Source organism: Lonchura striata, chromosome 4 (assembly GCF_046129695.1).
Source record: "Lonchura striata isolate bLonStr1 chromosome 4, bLonStr1.mat, whole genome shotgun sequence".
Taxonomy (NCBI): Eukaryota; Metazoa; Chordata; class Aves; order Passeriformes; family Estrildidae; genus Lonchura; species Lonchura striata.
Genome location: NC_134606.1, coordinates 62,578,572 through 62,604,817, shown reverse-complemented (window position 1 = coordinate 62,604,817; position 26,246 = coordinate 62,578,572). Strand labels below are relative to the sequence as shown.

Genomic DNA, 26,246 nt, shown 5'->3' with positions numbered 1-26,246 from the left:
TCTTTTTGTTGCATGCAGATTTTTTTTTTAAGGAAGCTTCTGAAACCCTGAATTTTTTAAGGTACTGCTACTCATTTTAAATATGTAACCAATAGGTAGTACCTAATATTTTCAGTCCTACAAAACCACCTGACAGTTAAGGAAAGCGATATGCAAGGGCACAAAGGTCTCTGTAATACAAAAACAAGTTATATATTTTGTTAAAAGTATAAAATGTTATTTTAACAGTAATGGAAATACCAATACTTTTCAGTGGTAATAATACAGTGTCATTTTCTAATATAATGGCATTGCCAATAATATTACATGAAAAGCTTTTAAAGTACTTTTGTTCAAAAAATACACTGTGTTCTCTGGGATGAAGAAAAAGGAGTACAACTTTAGCTCCTTTTGTCCTTTGCAGTGGTCAATATAGACAGCAGTAAAATATCCATGGTTGATAGTAGTGTTGAGCAGAAGTTGTCTTCACTCTCCAATTGGAAATCATTGCCTAAAATTTCCCCTTCTGTTCTCAGTTTAATGGTCTCTGTATCCAAGGGGAGCTCAGATGCTTACAGAGATGAAATCATTGCCTCTTGTTCCCAGGGGCCCACTGGTTATCATTACACATAACATGCAGACAATACTGCTAGGAGCCAGTTTGCCTCATGGTAATATGTAGTTCATCACCAGCTTCTGTAGCATGCTAAAGAGGTCTTGCCACACAGCTTGGGACTATTCGGATGTAGACTCAGGGGTCTCAGCAGTTATTTCCCTGCTTTGCATCAGTTTTCATCTTCTTTATCCCTTTGTGCCATGGTCCACCTCAGGCAGTCTCCTTCTAGGGGAATCTGAAAGGAGCAGCTGTTACAGGCACCATTTCCTCCAATTGTTGCCACTTGGTTTCTTTTGCTCTTTAGCCTCCCTCCCCCAACATGCACACACAGGATCATGCATATGAACTTGTTTCTTTTTCATTCATGTCTTCTAGCAGGGCAGAGAAGCATATGTTCAAAATAGTCATTATCTGATGCAGTAATTAAAGACTGAAATGATTAAGCTGCAGCCTATTCTATAAAAAAATGCAGTCATTTTGTGTCAAATGGGCTGGTTTTGTTAGAGAATGTTTTTTATTTGCTAGGAACTTGGTGTTTAACATGATTTGTTTTGGTGTATAATCTGTATAAGTAAGTTTAATTTTATTTGATATATATGATTGATTTCAGTAGAACTACTCAGATGTAAAAATCTAAGTGTGTGAAAGTTTAAAATCCTGAGAACTAATTACATTCAATAACAGTGGGGTATGTTCATAATATTTTTCATACCGTCTGGTTTCTGATTTTATAATCAAGCCTAATGGTTTTACAACAAAATATTAATAGTTTGCATTATATAGATTTCATATTAAACCTTAGAGATTTTGTCATGGAGAGTTCTTCATCTAGGCTAATTTTAAAGTAAAAGTTGCTGTTTACTTGTTTTGTCCTCAGACTCATTATGGAAGCAGAATATTAAGTGAAATATTTCTATGTCATTAGAAATCTTGCGTAAGGTATTACAATCTAATGCTTGATGTGGAATTTTTTCTTCTCTTAGACTGGGCTTTCAAGAATTCTTCAAAGTATAGTGTATAGTGGATTTTTCTCTTTCAATTACAGTTTCATCCCAAATCATTAGGAAAAATCTAGTCCCAACCTCCTGTTAGGTTTTTTCCTGAGTGTTCCTTTATTTTGGATATTGAATCCTGTGCTTCAGATATGTTACACATTTAAATAATAGAGGCAGTGTTCATGAGCACTGAGACTCATGCCAAACTAAATGTGGTAATTTATGACATAATGCTGTCTGCATGAACTGTCAGAATTACGATACACAAGCCACAGGCATAAAATTATCAAGAAAATTTATGAACTTACAATGACATCTTCACATTCAAAATGACCCTGTTACAGCAATCAGAGGTGATTAATGGCCATAAACTTAATTTCTGAAAAAGTCTCTGTCAAAACAACCAGGAATTTTGTCTCCTCTCATGCAGCTGGGAGAATATGAGTGAGGCACAGATATTCTGAATTTAGTATGTACAGTATATTTTATCTGATTACATTATTTGTATCTCATTATATGTATTGTGCCCGTATGGATTGGATGGATGAGTGGATTTGGTAAATCAAGGAGCATCTTAGCAAGTAAAAGAATTCCAAATGGTAGAGTGAATGTTATTCTCTTTTCTCACAAATACTGAGCAAGGTTGTTGAGAAGAATGAGCATATGAAGTTAGAAGGCTGAACTTCAAGTCAGTGGTGTCTGAATAGACCACTGAGTTTGAGTTTAAGCTTTCATTATTGTTACCCCCCCCAAAAAAAAACTTCTCAAATGGGGACTCACAATACACATCCAAAGATACTCTTCAATGGAAATTATTTCAAACTTCCTTCTTTTAAATCAGACATATTGTCCTTTATTAATGTCTAAGTGATCTTTAGCCATTAGTAATGAATTGTAACATTTTCAGCTTAGCAAATGGCATCACATGCTTGGAAAAACATGTTAGCATACCAGTTTAAGAAGTCTCATCATTCCTAGAGGCCCCACTTTAATTGAAGTGATTTTTAAACTGTTTTAAAAATTGTATTCATATAGGACTTTAGAGGTTTTCATATCTGAGAAATAAAACCCCAAAACTTTGAGCCTTCTTAGAAGGTAGGCACTTCTGATTGATCTTGACACTGATGATAGATTATGTACAAAGAAAGGAGTGGTCCAATTTTGAAACTGGTTAAATTTCATGTTCCTGAAGGATCCCACTGCTGCTAGACACTGATGAAGATAATACAAACAAAATTATGTGTGAGGATTAATACTGGGAGTGGACTTTGTCCTGACAAAATATACTGACTCAAATGCTGAGGGAATTAAGAAATTTAAAATTATTTGTGTTGAAAATGCTAAAGAAGACCTAGAACTTCAGGAAAGAGATGAATGTCTGATAATTCAACTAATTTTTTTGTTATTAATTTAGCACTTAATTCTTAAAGTGAAGGACAGTTCTAACTTTTTATTTGGACATGAAAGTTAACAGTCTCTTAGTAAAGGAAGGAGTTCTTTTGTTGGTTTAAGGTAAATAAGATTTTTTCCTGTCTTAACCACTTCCTTGAAAACCTGCAGGGAAAAGGGTTCAGATTATGAGAAGCAGCAATGCTACTTTCCTTCACTACTTTTCTGTACACCACATGGTTTTGCACCTTGGTGTTATGGTGTCCATTACGACTGCCTTGAAACATGGTGTCATTTTCCTTTTCAGTCTATGGTTCAGATTACATTTTGCTCTGCTTAATGGCAGAGCAAAAACTCCCTTCAGTAATGTGTATTTTTGTCAAGATAAATAGGCCACAAGAACATCCTCTGTAAGAAAACACTCTTAAATGCAGTCCTGCTTCAGAATGACAGTGGTCTATTTATACAAAAATTATAGAACAGAATAAACAAAAAATATTAAATACATTAAAAAAATCTATTACCTGATTATAAGAAAAATAACAATTCCATGTTTTCCCACAGCAACAATTCATGTTCTAGCAACTTGTTGATATTGACCCTACTCTTTAGGAGTCCCATATCCCATAAGAGCAGCTACCAAAACACCATGAATTGCTGGATTTCCATCTCATGCATTACAGCTTTCAGTTTATTCATTCTCACACCCCAGAAGAGTAGGACTATTGCTGTGAGTTGAAAGTTTGAGTGCCCAGTCCATTAGATAAATCTTTTTGGAATGTTAGAATTATCTGCCCAGTGGTGTTCTAAAGAATCTGAATAAAAGTTGGTGACAAAAAATTTAAAACCTCAGTTTTAAATAGGGCTATGCCTCGATGACATTGTTTTGTTTATTTCTACTTCTGAAATGTATGAAAGTTTCTTCATTTATATATATTTATAAGATTGTGTAGCCTTACTTAAAATATATATATTAAACATCCTGCATTTAGAAGCTAATTAACATATCAAATGTGGTTTCCCAAACTTCAAAATCTATTTTTGGTACTATTTTGACTCTTCTTCAAAATGATAAATTGTAATATTTTATCATCAGTTATTTATTATTTTATTATTGCCTTATACACATGGAGGCACTTAGATACATTTTCTGTATGAGTATGGAAAAGAGCTGGAGGGGTGTGCAGTGCAGCACTAGTTAAAGTATATTTACATTGTAAAAGAGATTCTAAGATCAAGAGAATTGTTCGTATAACTCTGAATTATTTCTGAGAAATTGTTCCTAACTGTTATGCTTGAACTCAAAAGAAGCAAACTGCCCTTACTGGGGGTTTGCTCAGCTCTAGTATCTTGAAAAGTTGAGGACAAAGCCATAAAAATTCCTTAAACTGCTTTACTAGGGAATAAGAATGTGGTTTTCACAAGGCGTGGTGGGCAGAGCGCTTGGCAGTCACGGAGCCTCAGCTCAGGTCTCACCTTTCTGGTGTGGCTGCTGGGATGGAGCAGCCTCTGTGTGCTCTCCGCTGCTGTGCCCAGTGCAGGTTGCTCTTTCTTGTGCTTTCCCAGGCAGGTTGGCAGCCAGACTGGGGACACAGCTAGACAGGGTCTGCTTCTGGGACAGAAGGTTACAGTTGGCCTGTCCTGACTGAGGTTTCTGAAACTCCAATAACTGTCTTCTGTCAGTTACAGGATGTGATTTAGGCATTTCCTCTGGAATCTACTGAAACATTTTTTAGAGTAGCTAATAAAATATGCTTCTTTTTTTATTGTTCTCCATTTTCCTTTTTTTTTTTTTTAAGCACCTGCCAATGTAAAATTTCCCCTCATTTCATTCCCACATTGGATTTCTAGCTTAGGTGTGCTGTATCTCAGAACATAAATGCTGCACATAGTTGAGGGAAAGGTATAGCTACCGCATGTCTAAATCCATAGTTTGTTATCTGATAACAGTAACATACAAGATCCTAGGAACTGCCAGTCCATAGTGAAACTGCACATTCTATACTCAGGGCTGTAGCAAATGGCTGAGCAACTGCAAGATAAATTTTCTAATTTTGTTAGATAATCTACTTACAGAAGTCAGACTCTTAATGTGTTGTGATAAAGGGAACATTTGTATCCCCACTGTACAAATCCAAGAATTTTAGTACTTAAATGCAAATATATTCATAATCTGTGAGGTTTTGTTTTCTATTGTATAGTTAATTCTAATGAACAGATTATTAAAAAAAAAATCTTTAAAGTAAAGCTTTTAAAATTAGATTGTTTTCTCAAATTGCTACAGCAATTCACTTATTAAATATGTGTTTAAATTTCAGTTCAGTTATTCTCAATGACTTTGGGGGGACAAGTCTTAAGTTCAGGTATTAACAAATGCTTAACTTTGCTTGATCAGAACCATCAATGACTAAATTGGAGAGTAGGTCTTGATTCAGGCATTAGATCTTGAAGAATTTAAAATTTATCATTTGATAGATAAATAGCCTGAGAAGTTAAAACACTGAGGCATGTCTGTGTAAAACTGAGAGCTTGGTGCCTCCTTGCTAGAAGCAATTTGTTTTGCTGTTTTGCTTTCAGCTTATGTATTATTTCAGAGCTGATCAAAAGAATTGGTAGCAAAGTGTGAAATAAATTGTACTTCGAAAGAAATCGATTTCACATTCCTTGGTGCTTTAAATTATTTTAGTAATATTAATATTTAAAATATTTCTGTCTGAAATCTTTTTATGACTGAATATACCAGTAAAGGTCCCCATTTCATTCAGCTGGTTTTCATACTAGTATATTACACAGTAAACATTGTAGAAATACTATATTTTAGCACTGAAATGGGTGCAAAAGATCTCAAGTGTCTATTGGCATCTAAATGACTCAAGTTTTATTCAGTCAATAAGAACAGTCTATTAATACTTTTACTGCATTACATGGGTTTTAAAACTTGAAGAATATAAGGCTTTTAGCTGAATGAGATCTCTTCCTGAACTTCTACATTAATTTGCAGAAAAGTACCCACTACATTATCTAATTTTAATTGATTTTATACTTTCCTAGTTTATCTCTGCAATTTTTACCATTGTTAGGCAAATTTAACTGTTTGCTTGTTTGTTTGCTTGCTTGCTTGTTGTTATCTGGAAAAAATTTGTGTAGTTAAAAATATTTGTTCAAGATATTAGTAAGTATGAAGCAGAATATTTATAGGTGCTTTGTCTAAGAAGTAATGGGCATTTAAGCATGCAGGTATATTTATTATGATACTATTGTCTTAGCAGACTGCAGTGATCTGATAACCAGGTACATTCATGTAAACACAACAATCTGATAAAGCAGTCCAGACATCTGGATCACAGTCCTGCTATACAAAAACATTTATTAACAATTCACATTATTGCACTTACCCCAATTTCCAGTCCTGTCCACCCTCTTCTCCTTGATTTTCCCCCTGCTCTGCCTTTGTCTTTTATGTACTTGCAGAATCTCACTTTTCCTTTACAAGTCACCTCCATCTGCTTATGTGTCAGAGTGGCCCTGGTGCCACACATCACATAGAGGAATTCTCAAGATGAAGGGCTGTATTCACATCACTACTTCTGTCTCAGTACTGTTTCATGCTTGTCACTGCTCAGCACTCAGCGCCACACTGCCTTGTTTTGTCAATAACCATTTATTTGTTGCTGGAATAGTAGCAACCATTACATCTGACCTCCCTGTTTCATCAATTATGAATAGATTATTGGATGTGAACATCTGCAAAAGCTTGCTGTTGAACTTACCTCCTGGCTGGGATTAGATAAAGTATTAAACTGTTGTTTATTGTCAGGCCAAAACTCTACTGGGAAGCCAGGGAATTCCAGGACTAGCAGACTCCCATCAGCAAGCACCAAAAATTGTTTAGTATTGCCACCGTTTCCCATAAGATCGTAGCCATTTATTATTTACACTTATTACTAGTTGTTATAACATGCTTGATAAAAGCTCTTGGCAGGCACAGTGTTTCCAGCTATTGTCACATCTGTCAGGATGGAAAAGATACATAAACTGTTTTTTCCTCTTATATTGCTGTTAAAGGGTAACAGATGAAGCTTCTTCACTCCAGACTGTTAAGCCATGCTTTATTTTGAAGAAATATGTCAACAATGTCTGGCTTGGAAAACATTACATTCCTGTCCTAAATATAGATTGCAGTAACCTTTACTAGGGCAATGTCTCTTGCAGTGGATATTTCAAATTGAACAATAATAGTAAATGAAAATACTTGGATTTGATGTTTGCATAGTTTTTTGCTCTGAAGGACCTGGGTGACTTTTTGAAATTTTTTCAAATATGAATGAATAATAAAACCCTTTATTATGTATAGGAGATAATAAAATTATTACTTCCTGCAAAGTTGTTGTTTAAAAAGTCAGACTTAATATAATTATTGGTGGCACAGAAGTCCAGAATCAAGGACAGTAAGGCTGAAAAAAATTAACCTTTATTCAATCATCTGTATATTTAATCTCTTTAAGCTTTCTGTGCAGCAAAATGAAGCATACAGGATGAACTCCTGACCTTGTGGAAGCCAATAGAAGTTTGAAATTACTCTAGGGAAAGGAACCTTTTCAATTAGTTACTTGTATTTACATATCATCCATTCAGAATCAAAGCAAAATGTACATGCCTTGAGTATTATACGAAGCAGACAAGACTTGATGCAGGCAGAGAGCCTTAGGTCTGATCTTGATAGACTGTTAAGGAAGGAGTAAAATGTTTGTCTTCCTCCCTTAATCCTTCGAGCAGATGCACACACAAGTAATCTGAAGCATGTATTGCCGAGTGTTTGTAGAGCATAAGGGTAAACACTGCACTTGATAGCCCAGTAGATCACGGGGAAGGAGGAGTGTGATCTGGATTAGTTACCCACAGAGAGAGTGGAGCCAAGCAGCACCTCAGAGATAGCCATGTCCTAGCTCTGGAAAGTCTTCAGCAAGGGTGTTCCCCTTTGACATTTAACTTGTGCAGACTTCTGGGTAGATTCTTCTATTTCTGTCCCCTTTCCCTGACCCCCTTGCCCCAAGATGTGACCTTAATAAAGTCCCTGGAATAGGAGTTCTGGAACAGACCAGATTGACCAATTCCAGATTAATTCTTCCCAAAGATGTGACCTTAATAAAGTCCCTGGAATAGGAGTTCTGGAACAGACCAGATTGACCAATTCCAGATTAATTCTTCCCATCTCTGTAAAGAGATTGACAGCATTTGTGTATTTCTAGTAATTTATCTAAGACTATAGCCAGTCTAAGTGGATATGGCTGAGGGCAAGGAGATAACATTCACAGGATTGAGTTGATGAATTTTAGTTATAAGTAAAGAGGGAGAAGTAACAGTTTAGTCAAATCAAGGAATGCTGTCTCTTTCCTGGGCGTGGCACCCAGTTTCTGCATCCCTGAACTGTGAGCATGCAGATGGAATATGTGCAGCTTCTACCCTGGATGCTCACAATATCTGAACACATTTTTTTTCACAAGGTGTGGCATGCCATTCAGTTGATACTGGTGTGTAATTTCTGGGATCAATGAGCTATGTACATTGTGATCAATACACTTCATGAACAATACTCTTTTCTTTTGCTGTCCAACCTCTCCCAGGATGTGTTTTGGCAAAAATAAGAATACATCTGGGTTTGTATTGTGAAACTTTTCTTTGATCTTACTCAGCATGGCCACAGGCATGTAACCACTCAAATTATGGTAATAAAGACTGCACTTTTTTGTCATTTTTAAATATGCTTTTCTGTGGCAGCTACTGATCAGAGTTCATTGAACTGCAGAGTGCCTATGCATACAATTCTATTGTTTCTTATTTTCACTGGACTATATCAAAGTGAATATTTAGTAACCATCACAACTATGTGTTTTTTTCTGAAAGTATTTAAGAGGTACGAAGTGTTATAAGTCCTGTAGTCTCAGTCTACTGCATTGTCTGTCTACCAACACCTATTGTTGGCTTCAGAAAAATACTGTCAGGTGCTGCTAGCCAGGCTGGGCCTTAGCCTGCCTCTGCAGTGCCTGTCAGGAATCATTAGCTACTGATCTCTTTGACTAATGGTCCAGTTGATTGTCTGATTCATGTTCAAGATCTGTAAATGAGGCAGAAGCATCTTTCCTGCTCACCAGCTGTGAAATGGCTAAACACAGCTAGATTTGTAGAAATCAAAATGAATGTATTTCCAATAAAGTTTGGCAACAATATCAAATCTAAAGCTGAAAGCAGAACTATGCTTTTGTGTTTTTTAAAGTTACAGTATTATAAATCAATGTTATCTCATCATGTGCTTGTCAGAGAAATGTATTTTACCAAAACAGTGAAATGCTGGTAGTAGCATTAATCTTGTGTTGAGTTGGATAGATGTTCTTTATTCAACATAAATTCATACTTTCAATATTTTCGCTTTTGTCCATTATCCCTAGATGTACCAGTGTTCAGCAGAGTCTCTGTGCTTTTGTCTGAGTCCTGCGTACACTAATGGGGTGTGTGTGTATGTTTTTGTGTACATATAAAAGAATTACAGGTGTGACAACAATAAAAAATAAAGGATGGGATTTTGGATGGAGGTGGTTCTTGGGGTAGGAGCTTCTGTATCTGTTTTATATTAATGGAATAAGCCCTGGAGGGTCAGCCTGGCATAATGCTGAGGTAACTTAGAAGTAAATCTGGGCCTGAGAGTTCACTAAAATTTTTCTTGGAAAAGAAGGTTAATATGAAATACACCACTAGCTAGAGAATTAGTGTGAGATCTATACAACAAACAGGCTCTAGTTTGTGGATTTAAGCAAAGCTTAATACTTCATTTGTACACTGTAGTTGTAGATAAAACAGACTTGCAAAGACACTGAAAGAGAGTTGATTTTTTGAATGGATCCTCCCACAGGAGTTATCCTGTGGTCTGTTATGTGGAAGACAAAGCTGAATTCCAGCTTCAACTTCTACCTTCCCACATCCTACACAAAGGAGGAAAGTGATTGAACCCTACTGTTTATTTCTCTATTAGACTTTGACTTTTATGTTATTTGGATTTTTTAAGCTAGTGTTTCCACAAACCCACAGAAGTAAAAATTTTGAGATAGTCAATGTGCTTAGTCACATTGATCCAAAAACAAATCTGTGACCAGAATCAGTGTAGTTTTTATAATTGTTATGTTGTTAAACTTAGGTTACATTTTTATATAGAGGTAGAAAGAACTGCACATTATTCTAATCTGTTCAACCTCATATACAACAATCTTTTCCCACTAGTTGCTAGGAGTATCAAACTGTCTTTGAAACAATGTGGAAATTTTATAATTTTATAGTGGAGTCTAGCATGATCAAGATAAATCTGTAACATCTTCCTTCCTCAGAATTCTTTGTACATGGTTAATTCTAAAAAATAAACAAATAAAATATAAAGGAAAAAACCAGACATTTTACCTCTTTAGCAACTCTAAATATCTGGAAACTTAGTCTAACTTTTGAAAAGGAAATATAGCTAAATGTGTTTAATACCCAATCTGGTTTTAATATACATTACCAGTACAGATTCTTACAGAGTCCCATTCAATATCTATTAACATATTGTTGTATATTTTTATTAATGAATATATGAATTAATTAATAATTACAAAGTAAATTACCAATATGACATTTTCAAACACAATATTTGCTATAAAACAATGCAGCAGAAGCATTTTACCTTAATAAAATGGATTTTCTTTTGTTATCTGAATTTTTCCCATCCAGTAAAACTGCACATTTGTGTAGGAGTTTTCAACAGTAATTATTAATTATTCCACCTCTTCCTTGGACATCATTTTTCTCTACTCAGAATGGCCAGTATGTGTATATATATAAAAAATACCATTTTCTGGTTATGCTTCTGTCTAAAGGTAAACTTTTCATTGGGAACCTATAAATTCCATTAGATCCAATTGGTAACCGGTGTTCCCAATATTTATGCACTTCCCACAGAACTGGGAAAGAGACTGGCAGAGCCCTGCCCATCCAGTACTCTCTGCCACATGCATGTCTTTTCCTATGTGGTACCCACAGGAAGCCAGTTAGATGGATTGGTTGTTCCTATCTCATAAAAATAATCAGGAGAGTTTTCATGCTCATTTTTTTGTTTTAGGCTTTTTACAGATTCTGGCGGGCATCACTTTGTTGATTCCACTTGATTTTCCAGCATGTGAAGTTTATCATTTTCTTGTTTTAAATGAAAATTTTAAATATGCTGTAATTTCAAGAGACTCTGGGTGAAATCCTGTAATGCTTTTGTGTAACCATCATTTTATTTTGTTCTACCTTTTCCTCTTTTTCTATCCTGAAATGTTTCTGTCCTGAAATATTTCTATCCTGAGTGTTGAAGGTTGGGCGTACATCACAGATGAGGTGTGTGATCTTCACTTCTTTCACATAAAGGGATACTGGGCAGCTGTGGCATCCAGGGGTGCACAGCTCCTTTCCATCAAGCCCCTATATCCTTTTCTGTGTCCCCATGTGTTACCTGAAGCTGGAGGAGTAATTTGAAATACAGACATAAAGAGTACATTTTCTATGGTAATTTATCAAGATTTTCTCCCTTTCATGGAGATGATTTAATTAATGTAATTCCCTCATTATTTAGAGTGAAATATCTGATTTGTGTAGAGTAGTAGTAACCTGGGACCAAAATGAGCACTTTTCATCAATATGAATGAGGGGCTTTATTTATTTACTTCCTTCTTTCTCACAGCTGTTGCAGCAATGCAATGAACCAACTTTTTACTTCATCTATGCTTTGTATGATTTTTCCTTGGATTTATCTGTACTTTTCAGGCTTTTCGATGTCTTTAATAGAAAAAAAATGTACAGTAGCCAAAGCCTTATGTTTCTAAGTAACCTTTTGGTACCAGATAGTAATGACTGCAGGCCCTGTATCCAAGTTTAATATTGTAGAGGCCAGTTTAAAGTAGGAACTATTTCAGTCCAGCACATAACAGTTGTGACACCTCCTGACACTCTAATAGCAGGTTTTTTAATATGGGTACGATTATTACAACAAATGCTGTAGGTCCCCTGAGTTAAATGCAATACCAAGAATTATTTCTCAGACACCTGTGTGTTTCTGCTATCATCCTGGATTATTAGAAGAATGTACTGCAGGCACTGACAACATCATGTATGTATTCAGTTTAGGGAGGCTTCTGAGTTGATGCGACAACTTTCTAACTGAGGTGCCTTTGTACTCTTTCTGTCACACCTAATGCATTGATAACTCAATTGACAGTGACCTGCAAGGATAGGATGCAACACTGGAACTCTGCTGATAAGAAAGTACTTGAGGGATGATAAATAGGGCAGTGCACATTAATAAATGCTACTTTTGGTGCACACAGAGCTTCTGTAGCTACATAATAAGAGCCATGTCCAGGGATGCTGATGCATGTAGCAAAACTGTTTCAAGAACTAGGAAGTCTGAGTGGTGGAAACAGCAATGAAAATGGTGTTATGCACAGCATTAGCACACAGAGATTGTCTTCTCCTGAACCATGCACTTTACCAGTGACAGGGATGCACTCTGAGTAGAAAATGCCCAATTCTTTACCTCAGTATAAACAGGCATCCTAGGGCATGCAGGATAGTGTCATATGTCCCTGGGCATCTCCCATCCTCCTTCAGAACTGGTAAATGACATTCACTACTCCTTTCTTGGAAATGTGCAAAAAGGATTTCCATAGAGAGTCTTTGGAGATTTCCTGTTTTCTCATGTGTGTAATAGATTGGGTCAAGCAACAAAGAAGAGGGATGAAAGAATAAGATTTAATTTTATATGCATTCTCCTGTCATCGCCATTGAAAAAAAATGGATGAAAAGAGAAATTTTGCAATACAGGTGATGTCAGTGTTAAATTAAATTAAGATCATAAGATTTTATGCAGCAGCTGTAAACCTCGTGGCAGGGTTCATAATAATAGATTCCAAGCTAATATTAACAAACTTCTCATGTGTGAATAATTAATCAGAAAAATAGCAGCATTGTCTACAGTACTTTAAGCCAACATGGATTAAATGTATAACCTGTAATTTATTCAGTTTTGGGGCATCTTAATTCTAATAAGATAAGTTGTGACAAATTAGAGAAAGAAAAATAATACTAAGTTGTATTTCAGCATATCATTCTAAAACAGTATGGATGCAAAGGACACCATCTAAAGTTATTTAAGTTATTATTAATTTATGAGATTATCAGAAACTCATAAAAGCACAGGCTCTTAAAATCTTCTAAATCACAGATAAAGAAATTTATACTGCAAATCAGGGAGTACCTCTTCAGTTTTCTGCAAGTTGCCAAAATACAGAGATATAATTGCAAATTACATCATTTTGATTTGTAATTATTGAGTAGTTTCCAACAATTATAAATGATGATCAAAACCCTAGTCCCATCATGGCTAATTAGAGAACAGTTGCAGAAGTGGGAAGGCTTTAATTTTGTGTTCTGTCTAGGCAGAGAGATTAGGAGGGGAAGAAAGAGTAGAAATTCCTGTTGGGGTATTTACTGTTATCTTCCTGCTTCACAGGTTTTGAACACCTCTGTAGAAATCTTCACAACCCTTTGTGATTCTGCTGGCCTGGGCAGAGCATATGCAGCTGTAGCCAAGATCCTGGCAAGGTAGGTTAGCACATCCTTGTCTGACTGTCAGTACAGATTCACTCAGCTGTGAAAGACTTAAATTGTTAGAGGTCTGTCGCTTTCCATTACTGACTGCTTAAATTTTAAGCAGTGCCCTTCTTGCAGTAAGTGACCCTTTCATCAAAAGTTATTTTAAACTGTTACATATTTTTTAAAGTGTATGTTTCTAGTTTTTCTTTGACTGTAAACTATAACATGTCCTTTTTCTTCCACATTTTGAGGGCTTTTTAAATGTTGGGGGTTTTTTGGGGTTTTTTTTGTTGGGTTTTTTTTGTTTTTTTTTTTTTTTTTTTTTTTTTTGTGGAGGACCTCACCTTACTGGAAAATAGAATCCTATTTTCCAGGTTAAGAAATTAAAAAAAAATCTGGAAGAATGTAGCAAGCTGCAGTAGGTGTCTCAGTGTAATATTTTCTGAACTGTAAGTTTCCATTTATTGCACTCACTTCTTCTGTGGAATCATTTCTGGTTTGTGTGTGTGAAACTAAGTAGTAATTTGTTGCAAATATGATGCTTATGTTCAATATTTTTATTTCAGCATCTGGCATTAAAATCTTCCTCCAGGTGGATTAGTTCAGGTACAAATAATTTTGACATAAAGTCACCTAATGAAATTGTCATATGAGACAGGGAAAAAAAGAGATTAAAGTGAAGTTGTAGCTTATTCTTGACTTATCCTATAATTGAAGACCTCACTGCATATGATGCATGATAGAGCTTGGCAGTTGTTTATGGAGAGGGTCCTGTCACCTGGTTTATTTCAGTGTGCAGAGCAAATTCTCCTCTTTGAGTCAGATCCCTTCTCTCTTGGCCTCATCCAAGCACGTAGGGATCAGCCACAACCACAGTCTTCTTCAGCTCTGATGCATAATTCATGTCTACATGTATTCTGAGCATCCTAAATAAGGACATGGGAAAAGATATTCAAAAAGACACAAAATAAAGAATACCAGGTCCCAGTTTCAAAACTCTCTTAAAGCCTAACCAAGAAAGATTTAGTAGCTAAATCACCAGCTGTTACAGTGAGTGGCTTTGCAATGAGTACACAATTTTCTGAGCTCTCAGTAGCATTCATGAGCTCCTTGTATTCTCAAAAAGCAGCAGTCTGGATAGAGGCTTGGGTTGAGATAGTCAGGAGAACATCCCTGGTAAACCATGTGTGTTAATTTCCTTTCTGTGATTTAGGCATTCTGGAATGAGGGTACATGCATTTATTTACTCAGAAGTTTGAGATTTTGAGATCTTTTTGAAATTAGTTTGCTAAACCCTTCATCTGAAAGATCATGCCAATGAAATTCTTTTCTTAAAAGCAGAAATAAAGATGGAGTGGCTAGTGGTTTTCTTCTGTATCAAATCTGTATTCCACACCTTCTGGGAGCATTCTTGAGCTATCTAGGAATGGACAGTCCCACTGCTATCCAGTTGTTGCAATTTGAAAAAGAAGGAAAACAGGAGATGAGGAGCAGTGGGAGCAGATGCTAAGAGCAGTAAAACTCCTCAGTTTAAGGAATTCTCCTGGAGGAGGAATATTCTGATTAATTCAGGTGAAGGCGTAGTTCAATCTCATGTGTGTGATCATGGATTTAATCTTCTGAAGAATAGATGAGAGAATAGGTTGGGTCATCTTGGTGAAGACCAACCATAAACCCTTTCTCTGGAAAATGGCTGTTGTTTTAATTTTGTAAAACCCATGTGGTAGTTATGCCATGAGAGCATTTACCAAATTAAACACCTTACATACATAGCTGCTCTGAAGGGCTTTGGGTATGTGATAGGCATTAACTGTTCAACCCTGTAAAATGTCATAATTGTTCTCAAACTTTCAGTTGTTTGAGAAACTTACATGTGGAAAAGTCTGGGCACCTATGAATCATAGAATTATAGAATCATAAAATAGTTTGGGTTGGAAAAGATCTATACAGGTCAGCTAGTCCACCACCAGCAGTGAGTAGGGACATCTTCAACTACATCAAGTTGCTCAAAGCCCCATTCTGGCTGGCCTTGAATATTTCTAGAGATGGGGCACCAACCTACCACTCTGGGCAAACCCCTTCCAGTGTTTTGCCACTCTCATTGTAAAACATTTCTTCCATACATCTAATCTAAATCAACACTCCTTCAGTTTAGAGCCCTTGCCCCTTGTCCTGTTGCAGCAGGCCCAACATTTGCTCAACAATTTGTCCACGTCTTTATTATAAACTCACATGAGATACTGTAAGGTCTCCCTGGCAACTTCCCCAGGCTGAACAACCCCAGCTCTCTCAGCCTGTCCTCATAGGAGAGGTTCTCCAGCCCTCAGAGCATCTTGGTGGTCTCCTCTGCATCCAACAGGTCCATATCCATCCTGTGATGAGGATGCCAGAGCTGGACGCAGAACACTTTGGATAAATGCAGCAATAATTACTGCTGGTGACAGAATCCCCATATTCAGCTGACATGCTCAGTTTTTCTTTACTTGTATTTTTACCTGGTCTAGGCTAGATTTTTGTAAATAATTTTAAATTTGATGAATAACATCTTCACGGGAAGATGACTGTTTCCCAAAAACAATGCATTACAACCATAATGTCTGTGAGAATTTGCACTTATTGCCTCATGACAGATTGGAGAAAGTTCCTGAGCCCCCCTGAATGGCTCATAACCTGTCTATGGCTTTGGAATATTTTGTGAAATCTTTGCTGCAGATGTTTTCAGAGACTATGGGAAACTGAAAATCTTTATCATGTGCATTTAGTCATGTCATTTTCCAGGGGAAAGAATCTGACATAATAGCATCATGTTCTTGACTTATTCTGCCAGTGTCCACCATGGTAATGATTTCTTGTGGACACATGATTTATACATCCAATTCCATCACATGAGCAATCCTATAAAAGGTGCATATTTTCATAAAAGTCTAATAGGAGTAAAAATCTCATAGGGCATTTTAGCATGAAACTGGAAAACGAGTTGCTGTGGATGTGTAATCTCTTCTGCTGAAGTCATCATAACTGTTCTTTGGGATCATGAATGACTATATCTTTAGGAAATTGCATTTTATGCATTTAGGAAGGTGATGTCTAAGGAGATAGAAAGTATATGGCTGTATAAAATAACATGTAGATTTTTGAAGGAACTATAAAATATTAGCCCTTTGAGTAGGAAAGACCTGTTTATCATGTTATCAGGTCTTGTGCGAGATAAAGTGTTTCAGTAATCTTTCTAGCACTAGCATACTTTAAATATCTCAAGCTGTAGTGCTTTTAAAAGTACTTCCTTTGAAAAATTGTTAAACTGTACCAACCCATTTCTAGCTGGCATAAGTGAAGTCCTAACAGTGAGAAATATCTGTCTGATATGTATCAAATTGATTCCTGTTTTCCTCAAAGAGGTTATATGCCCTAGCAATTTTCATATTTTCTATATGTGGAACAGAAGTTTTGATGTGAAAAGTAAAAAATGGCCAAAAATACATCAAAACATTTCTATTAATTCATGAAATTAAGAAAACCTTTTTACATTTCTCCTGTCACTGATTCCATTTGCTTTATTACTTTCAGCCTCTAGCCCACAAACTTGGTGGTACAATCAACAAACCCCTTAGTGGCTGTTTCATCTCTGCTCTATTTGATTTCTTCACTCTGAGTAAATGATTAAGTTTTCATGCATTGGTTCAACCAAAATCTATGTTCACTCAACCACATCCTTTATTGATTACTTCTACTGCAAACAGTAGGCCAAGTGTGATATACATAATTGGACAGTTGTCAGGGGATGTGGGTGTTAACAGTCCTGTTTTCCCAATTGGAAACTGGAATCACCTTGATACACAAATATTCTGCACTGTTTCATTCTCATTCCTTGGACCAAGGAGTCCTTTTCCTCAGAATATATGTTTTTAACTCTCAAAGGTCTGGTTGAATGGATTTAATGATTATACCATATAATATGCTCTTCAAGTTGCACCTGTGCACTGCATATAGAAAACTAGAAAAACTGGAATTAATATTTGTCTAACACTTTAACCTTGTCCTTTAACTTATATAAATCATATGCTGTATTTCTGTAGGGAAACATTTGATTTTCTTTTCTCTGAAAAAAAAAAAAAAAAAAAAAACAGGTTAAAAAAATGTGTTTCTAATTCTAAAATTTAGAAGCCTTTTGACATTTGGTAAATGATTACAGTCCAGTATGTTTTGTATTCTCATGGTAATAAAATATTTAACTTAGGAAAGTTTAGTAAACCCAAGTCTGCTAATTGACCTCTAAGCTTTACAGTAGCATATACTTGAGCATTTCAAAAATATTAGTTTGCAGTGATTTAGCATCCTTTTGTAGTAATCTTGCCCTCTAAGTCACATAGAGATAATCACTGCAATATTTTAAATTTGCAGCTAAGCTTTGCTGTGTTTCCTGTTTCATGGCAGGCTGTTATAATTACCCCAACAGCATAAAAGAGGAAAATGCAGAGTTTTGCCAGATTTTGAAAGCATATATCCCTAATATAATTAAAAATAAAAACTGTATTGTAAATAAATGCCAGGCCATCATTTGCTGCGGGAATGTAGCTTGAAGGTAGTTTAAGATGGTGAGAAAATAAATCACAATTCTTTATTGCTTACAGAAACTCCTATTTTTGTGAATTTCTTAATTAAGACTGGATTTTCTGTCTTGCTTGGTGCCTTGACATTTAGCATGTTACTCTCCTACATTAGTGACTCAAGTTCATGGCTAATATTGAGGTCAGGTGGAATAACACTCTGGCCTTAAAGGAAAAAAGAGCACCGAGCCTTATTCACAAGCAAGCTCAGATGTCTGTCTTATATCTTGCAAGCACACTGCTGAGGTCTTATATTGTTAGTATGACTGGCTTTATTAAAAATAAAAAAGGAAATCTGCAAATGTTATTGTCAAAGTACGTCAGCCAATTTTCAAGTTAGACGCAGCTGTGACCTCAGCTTGCTCTGAGCTCACTGGGATTTGGGGGCGGCACCTGCAATCCACAGTTTATAGGTTTGCCTGTGTGACCCTGGCCACCTTTGATCCACCCAGCCAAAGGGCAGTATTGTGTTTCAGGGAAAGGCTGTCACCCCAGAACTGACACAGAACAGCACTTTTATGGAGCTGCTGCTTCATCACCAGGTTCTAGAGCAGCTCTGAATGACAGAAAGCCTTACTGAAAAAAACGCCTTCATACCTCCTTCCCTTGTTTTGTCAGGATGTGAGGTCCAGCTGAATTGAAAATACTATCAGCAGCTCAGAATTAAAAAAATAAAATAATGGAAGGTCCAAAAGCCCTGTTAAATCATCCACCTGTGTTTTCATTCTTGGCCTTAAGATATGGCAAAATATTCTGAAAGAAAGTTTTGTTCTATTTTGCTGAAAGGATCCAGTTTTGCCCTCAGACATTCTGTGTGGAGTAGTCTCACTGGGCTCAGCACAGGTAGTGCTGGAGGCCATTTGGAAATAAAATCCAGTCATTGATGAGTCATCACAAAGTAAAGTTGCTTCAGAATAAGGGGGCAGATCTTCAGCATTTGAAGAAGCCATCTGAGTAAATATTTCATTTTGTCCCTGTCCTTTGTTTCAGTCAGGGAAAATCAAATGAGGCTGTGAAGTACTTGGGAGAGTTTATAAAGGATGCTGAGAGTGCTAATCTAAGCCAAAGCCTGGTGGATGCAAATGTCCTACTTGGAAAAGTTCACAATGAAAGAGTAAGTACTGTTTGTAGTAATGATCTCAAACAACTTGATTTACTTCTTGGTAAAATCTGATTTTGCCTATGAGATAACACAGGAGGATTTGGTCCAGGTGTTGCATCTTGCAGGAGTTACCCAAGGAGAAGTCACTGCATGACTAAATGAAACGTGTCTTAATTTTCTGAGAAAGGTAAAAATTTCACATCATATTTAACACATGGAGTTTTGTTATAAAACAGATGAATAAAAAACTCCAAATTCATATCAGGATAAACTTTACATGTTGTGAAAAATGTGCATCCAGATCATCATTGGGGCCATATATGCCCATAAAGAGTCATCGGTTAATGCAAATGAAATTTTATTGCACTATACATGAATGTATACTGTATTGCATACTAATGGGCTGTTTATAATCTTAGCTACATTTCTTCTCTACATTCTCTCAGCCAAATTTATTAAATGGATTCTAGCAGCAAGTAATTTGTCAATGGTCTGTTAGCATTGGAAGGACTTTCTCTTGTCTCTGCTTGCACTGCGGTGACACTTGGGTTTTGAAATCAAAGCTGTTAAAGACATTGCTGCAAATGTGAAAGATTCATGCTTTAACACCTATTTTAGAGCTGAATTGCTGTACAAAATTATTTAGATACAATAAGTAATAAAAATAATTTGTTCTGTATGCTGGATAATATGGAACTTAGGAAATACTTTCTCTACAAATAAAATAAAAATAGAAATACCTTTCTATCTTCTGTTGCATATTTTTTTGTCATAAGTTCTGTGTGTAATATGCTGAACAGAGTCCTTTCTCCTTTTTGCTTACACTATCCCTAAATACCTTTTTTTTTTTCCCCTGGGTTCCTCTTACAGAGAACTCCCACTACCAAAATTCCTGTTCTGTTTGTCTTGTTTTTATTTCATAAGCAGTAGTAATTTTTTTTACTCTGTAATCTCTAAAGTAACCTGAGAGTCTTCTGTTTATAGATATTTTTAATATAAATGCCAACTTTCCCATTGAAAACTAAGTTTTAAGGTCTTTGACAACTTGATGAAGTAACTGTAAAATGGGTCTGAAACTTAGAAGGGTCATATGACACTGTGCTGAATTATTCTTCTCCAAATCTGAAAAATAATTAAATAATTTCTGTTTAACTACTTCTGTATTCCACTCCTTCTTCCACCGTTACTAATAATCAATTCAATAGAACTGGTGTTTTAATAACTATCCTCTATTTGATTATTCTTCAGATACTCTTTCTCAGTTCAGAATTTTCTGCCTTGAGCTAAGGCAGTGGTGGTAGAAGGGCACAATTGCAGTAACTTAATCTTATTAATGTATATAAAATATTTAGTTTAAACATGAATTTTAAAGTCTTGAAGTTTGCAATTCCCTGCTTTCTATACCATTTTTTTTCTGCAAGGTCAGTTGTGTTTACCAAAACTGAGTGTGAATTAACATTTCCTCTTTTGGATCACTGCCTGGTGGTGTCAGCTGTCATCACCAGTATTTTCTAAGTTAAGTCATTATTAGGGTCTTTTTATTCAACTCTGTATATCCCCCAGTGATGCAGTAGTACTGTCCATCAAATTATAGATATTTCTGTTTATATCCAGATCTATCCATGGGGACCTTTAGTAAACCAGGGATATAACTCTTTCTGTTCTTCCAAACACAAATCACTTTGACCAAATTCACTTTACTCTGTCCATACTGTTGCTGTATCTTTCCAGTTCTCATCTCACTATTCTGTCACCAGTACTGTCTTTTTTTAATGCTATACACAAAGTGTGCTTTCTAGTCACAATTGTTTTACCCAGATGTTTCTTGTTTCCTAAAATGCCTGGGTAGGTGTTATGCAGGAGTAGTACATTTCATTTCCCCCAGTTCGATAAGCAGGTTGCTTACTTAATATGTACACTCTGAAGTTTGTGTGATACACTCTGTCATTTCTCATTGCATTTTTTCTGATTTGCTACATTCCTCTCACTATTTGCATCACTTAAGCTGCTATAGTTCTCATGAGTCTGGTAAGTAGGTGTTTCTGCTTTTTATTATATTACAGCTTATCATTCTTTATTCACTGTCATGTCCTCATAAGCCTAATTCTGTTCTTCTGCTGTATTAAACAAAGCTGAAAGGCTACCAGAATTGCTCTGACTCTTTTTTTCCTTTTTTAATTGTAAGCATATTTTAGCAGTTATTATTTTCATCCCAAGAAGTGGTATTAAGTGAAACAGGTACCAGTTGGAGTCTCTCCTCCCAGTCTTCATACAGAAGGGAATTTAAATCAAGGTGAGCGTGAGAGGATAAGACATCTCAGAAAATGTTTTCAGTCAGGAAGTTTCTGCCATCAGAGCAGCAGAATTCCACACCAGTGGTAGGATAGAGAGATAAATTATTTCAGTTTTCTATTCAGCAACGGTTGGGCTACATTTCTCCTACTGTTTCTCTTTTTGTGATTAGGAATATCCCTAGGGTTTTGTATACCCCTTTCTTCCCCCATAAATGAGTAAGTTTTAATTTCTGTTCTTTTCTGTGCTTTAAGTCTATTCCTTCATTATCCTCTGTTTTTCCATTTTTAGGATTTATTTTTTAAGATTTAATACTACCATAAATTAGTAACTTTTCTCCCAGATATGTTGATATGTTGAATGCAAGGAAACAATAATTTCTAAATAGCCTGGCTGTAATCTTTATTAATACTTAGCATTGATACACTTGGATTTGTTTACTCAAAATGCTACAGAAATAACTAAAAACCATTCAATTCAAAGATATGAGCAGTGTTACCTGGATTTTAGAGGTTAGAAAACAGCAAGGGAGAGTGATTTGCTTAATGCCCTGCCATGAGTCACTCCATGGGCTGCCACATCTCTGAGGCATCAGAGGAGCTCTGATGTCAAGACAAAATACAGATGATGACTACAAGTAGCTTTTAACATTATTTTCTTTTTTTTTTTTTTTTCTCTTCTTTACTAGGGGAACTATAACACAGCTCTGGAATATTTCAGTCAGGCCTCTGAGGCGGCGAAAGCTTTGAACGATTTGCCCTTGGTGGCTGAAACAGAGAGTTACTGTGGCATCGCCAAGGCTCATCAGCTGATGGTGGCGTTCAACAGCCACGTAGCAGCAGCAGCCGATCCCCTCAGCCTGCAGTGCCTGCTGGCATGGAAGCAAAACAGAAGTGACATGTGCACTGACCCTCTTCCAGCCGGTAAGGCAGTGCTTATGAAACACATTAGTGCTGCATTGTCCTCAACACTTAAGTCATTTTTCTTGTAGAGTTTTATTAAATTATTTCCCGGGTTTAATCCTTGTACGGAACGGAGGTTGGGCTTTACTCCTTTGTGCACTTGTTTTTGAGGCTGAATTAAACAAGTTAAAATATGATATAACAGGGAGAAATTGATAGTAGTAATTGCTCTGGGTGGTAGCTTAGATTTTTTCAGTGCTGTTTGTCAGAACACCACAGTTACATGTTTTAGTCAAAACATAATTGTTTTAATCTTTGAAGAAAATAATAATAATCTCCATTTGTGGTGCGCTTTCCAAGTACATCCAAAAATAAGATCCCTGTTGCTAAAAGTGGGAAGTAATTTCTGCTTGACATAGTTCTGGATCCAGAAAAACACTGCTTTATTTTTGGTATCCTTGTGCTTGACATTAGAGAGAAAGGAAAAAAATAAAAGCAAGTCTGCTTACTTTACAGAAAGAGCAGAGGAGGACTTTTTGTGGAGTAGTCCGCTCTTTCTTAATGGGTTAAATTTTCTTTGCTCTTTTTCCCTTGTACAATACATTAATACAAGACAAACTGAATAATGCATTATCTCCAAGTACTGATAGTAGTAAACTGTGTTGTACTGAGGAAGGGGAAGGTATACATCTACTCTACCTTAAAACTTCCTGCTCTGCATTCCTGTGAAGAGTGTGAATCTGGACTGCAGTGGAAATAAATGACAACTGGAGCAGTCACAATATGGAGCTTCAAGGTTATGTTGTTTTTCCCTCAGTTATCCTACTCCTAAAGACAAAGAACTGCCTGGCTACTGCTTTCTTGTGAATCTCATCCTCTCTTAGAAGTGGAAAATTAAGTGTAACTACAGTAGTGAATTTTATATACAAAATAAGTGGTAATTGAAGATATTAGCAGTTTAAGAGAAGCCAGGATGCCAGAGGCAACACTGGTAGCTACTGAGAATTGTGGAACAAGGGCACTCATTTGAAGGCTGAAGAGATAAATTTGATAGCATTTGGTTTAAAGTTCTAGTGATGGTAACACTTCTTCAATGGTTATACATATCTATATTTGTGATTTGTGTCTCAATAAGTGAACGTCTAGCACACTGACAGATTTTGTTGGCTGTCAGAGTTATTTGGGTGTATGTCTCCTGTCTAGACCTGTAGTGCAAATGCTGAGAATTCCAACAGAGATGGTCAAAAAAAGAATTTGTAAAAGAATTTCATATACTTTTCATATAAGAATCACTAACTGTAGCTCATAAAAATGGGAGGCAAACAAAAGTCAACAAGGGCAACAGCAAAACAAAAAACAAAAAAAAAAAAAAAAAAAAAAAAACAAAAAAAAAAAAACAACAACAGGAACCTCAAAGACATAGAATGAACTTTGTATCTCCAATATGAATTTCAGTTCTTGCACCTAAAGGGGGTTTCTGTTCAACTTTTATACATGGCTTTTTCCAGTCAGTTGTGAAACTTGTTTATATCCTGAACTGATATGTGCCCCTTTAAGCTGGAAAATCCTGCTCCTCTTTAACAGTACTTCAGGGATAAACAGAGTATGATTAGAAAAGCCCTTTATGTCCTGGCAAGCATGGTACCACAAACAAGTTTTGCCTGCGGAGATTCTCTTCCTTCTGTAATTCTGCCTAGTTTACCCTCTGTTACTTTCAGTATTGCAGTTTTCATTTCAGTTCCAGTTCACTCCAGGAACCCTGTGGCTACTGCATATTTAGCAGCTCTTCCAGTTCAATATCATTCTTCTCATTAGTGCTCCAAGTTTACTCTCATGATACCCAGATTACATCCAGGAAAACATAGTGTCACACTGTCAGCACAATCTGTAACATTTCTCATGTTTCGTGTGCCAAATCTCTCGTTAGTACTGGCATTACATTTTTAATATCTTTGTCTGGCAAAACATGACCTGGCACCAATTCAAGATTAGGATTTGCTGGCTTTGAGTTTCAGGTACTGCCGTTATTCTACCTTCCAGGAGAATGTCTGTGCATCCTATGATGAACTCATCACTTAGGAAATTCCTGCTGTGATAATAGAGCAGTATTTCTAGCTCTTTCAAACAGCTCAGTGCTGATAATATACTAGATTTTTCTCAGTCTTTTTGAGGATAGAACAGAGAAAGACAAGATATAATGGTAGTTCTTAATCTGCAGGGAAATTTTATGAAAGGGAGAAGAAAGGCAATAAGTTTTTATTTCTGACTGAAAAAATGTTCTATGCCAAAAAAATAAGAGTAGTTTCTGTATTCGTAGGCAAAAGAAATACTTAAACTAGTGGAGGAGCAATTACATTTAAATTCAAGTACTGCCATATCACCTTACGTCTTTCAACCAAGACTTATTTTCTAAATCAATCATTTCAATAACCAGGCAGGAAGAACCATTAATTACTCAATTTACCTCAACATTTATTAATAAAATAGATGTTTTGACCATAGTTGTCATGGACAAAAGGGATGAGATTATGGGAAAACCAGGTTTAAAAATGCAAAGGAGAATGTGTTTCTATCTGCTGCATTTGACTCAGTCACCTGACTTCACTTACAGGAGAGTTATTTATATCATTGTGAGATGCCACTGCAACAACAAATATGTTTTTATTGTTCTTTTTATGTTTAAATGGATAGAAAACATTATCAGCAAAATCAGTAGGCAAAAAGGATTGTGACTCCACATAAAATCCTAAAAAGGAGACTACAACCTAACATTGTCTGATGAGAAAACATTTCCCAGGTCTTTCAATAAATAATCTCCTGATTTGCTGCCTTCTAGAGGAAAGAAGAATAATTAAAGGTGCTGAAGGCAGGAAATTTTTGAATCGGATTTTGCATATTGATTACATGAAATGTTGAGCAGAAATTGTTTTCTGTGAGTTTGGCAACTCTCAGTCGAGGTTTTTGTGTCTGGCAGGGCTGTGCCTCAGCAAGAGCTCTTGAATGCTTGAAATTATCTGAACACTTTCAAGAGTAGACTTAAAATGCATTGTTTTCCTCATCCTACAAAGTCTTCAGTTGCTTTCTTGAACAATAGTATGTGCTTTTGACAACAATTTAGATTTACATTCATTAACTTTGGAGAACTTGGCAAAATTGACACATTTTACCATTGATTTCCTGTGTTTGTTTTGGTGGAGTTTATTTATGATAGCTTTAAATACTGCATATTATCTTCAATTCTGAAGTCTTACAATCAATGGAATTATCTGGTACCATCAACTTCAGCATGATAAGGACTCTTTCTAGTATTCCACACCTGAGCAGCCTTTTATATAATTTAAAATGCATGCACCAGCTAAACCTATAGTTTGGAAAATATAATCCAATGAGCTTTTGTTCTTACTCCCAAATATGTAGTCCCTCAATATTCTTCCTCCAGCCTCCTCTCATGGATGTAAGGAATGGTACATTCCGTAGCATGAGTGTGTCCTTTTGTGTTGTGTAAAAATTTACATTTTCATCCTATTGATTCATTTTTGAAAGCTCTTTAAGATGTTTTATAGTAATTTTTCTGTAAAAGATGTGGCTAGCACAAAATCTCTAATGTTTTGGAAAACAGTGGCCTGACCAGGTGCATTTTAGATTGAATATGTGTATAACTTTCTCATTCATTAATAAAAGGATTATCCATAAAAGATGGGAGAGTCA

General features: G+C 36.0%; 1 protein-coding gene across 1 annotated transcript in view; it reads left to right on the top strand.

Moving 5' to 3' along the window:
• The window catches only part of TTC29 (tetratricopeptide repeat domain 29), a 110,778-nt gene that overhangs the window by 45,792 nt on the left and 38,740 nt on the right, over positions 1 to 26,246 (top strand). The window contains exons 7-9 of the mRNA XM_031504612.2: positions 13,553 to 13,644; positions 19,233 to 19,356; positions 22,325 to 22,559. Of these exons, the coding sequence (XP_031360472.2) occupies positions 13,553 to 13,644; positions 19,233 to 19,356; positions 22,325 to 22,559 (451 nt within the window). The remainder of the gene's footprint in view (positions 1 to 13,552; positions 13,645 to 19,232; positions 19,357 to 22,324; positions 22,560 to 26,246) is intronic.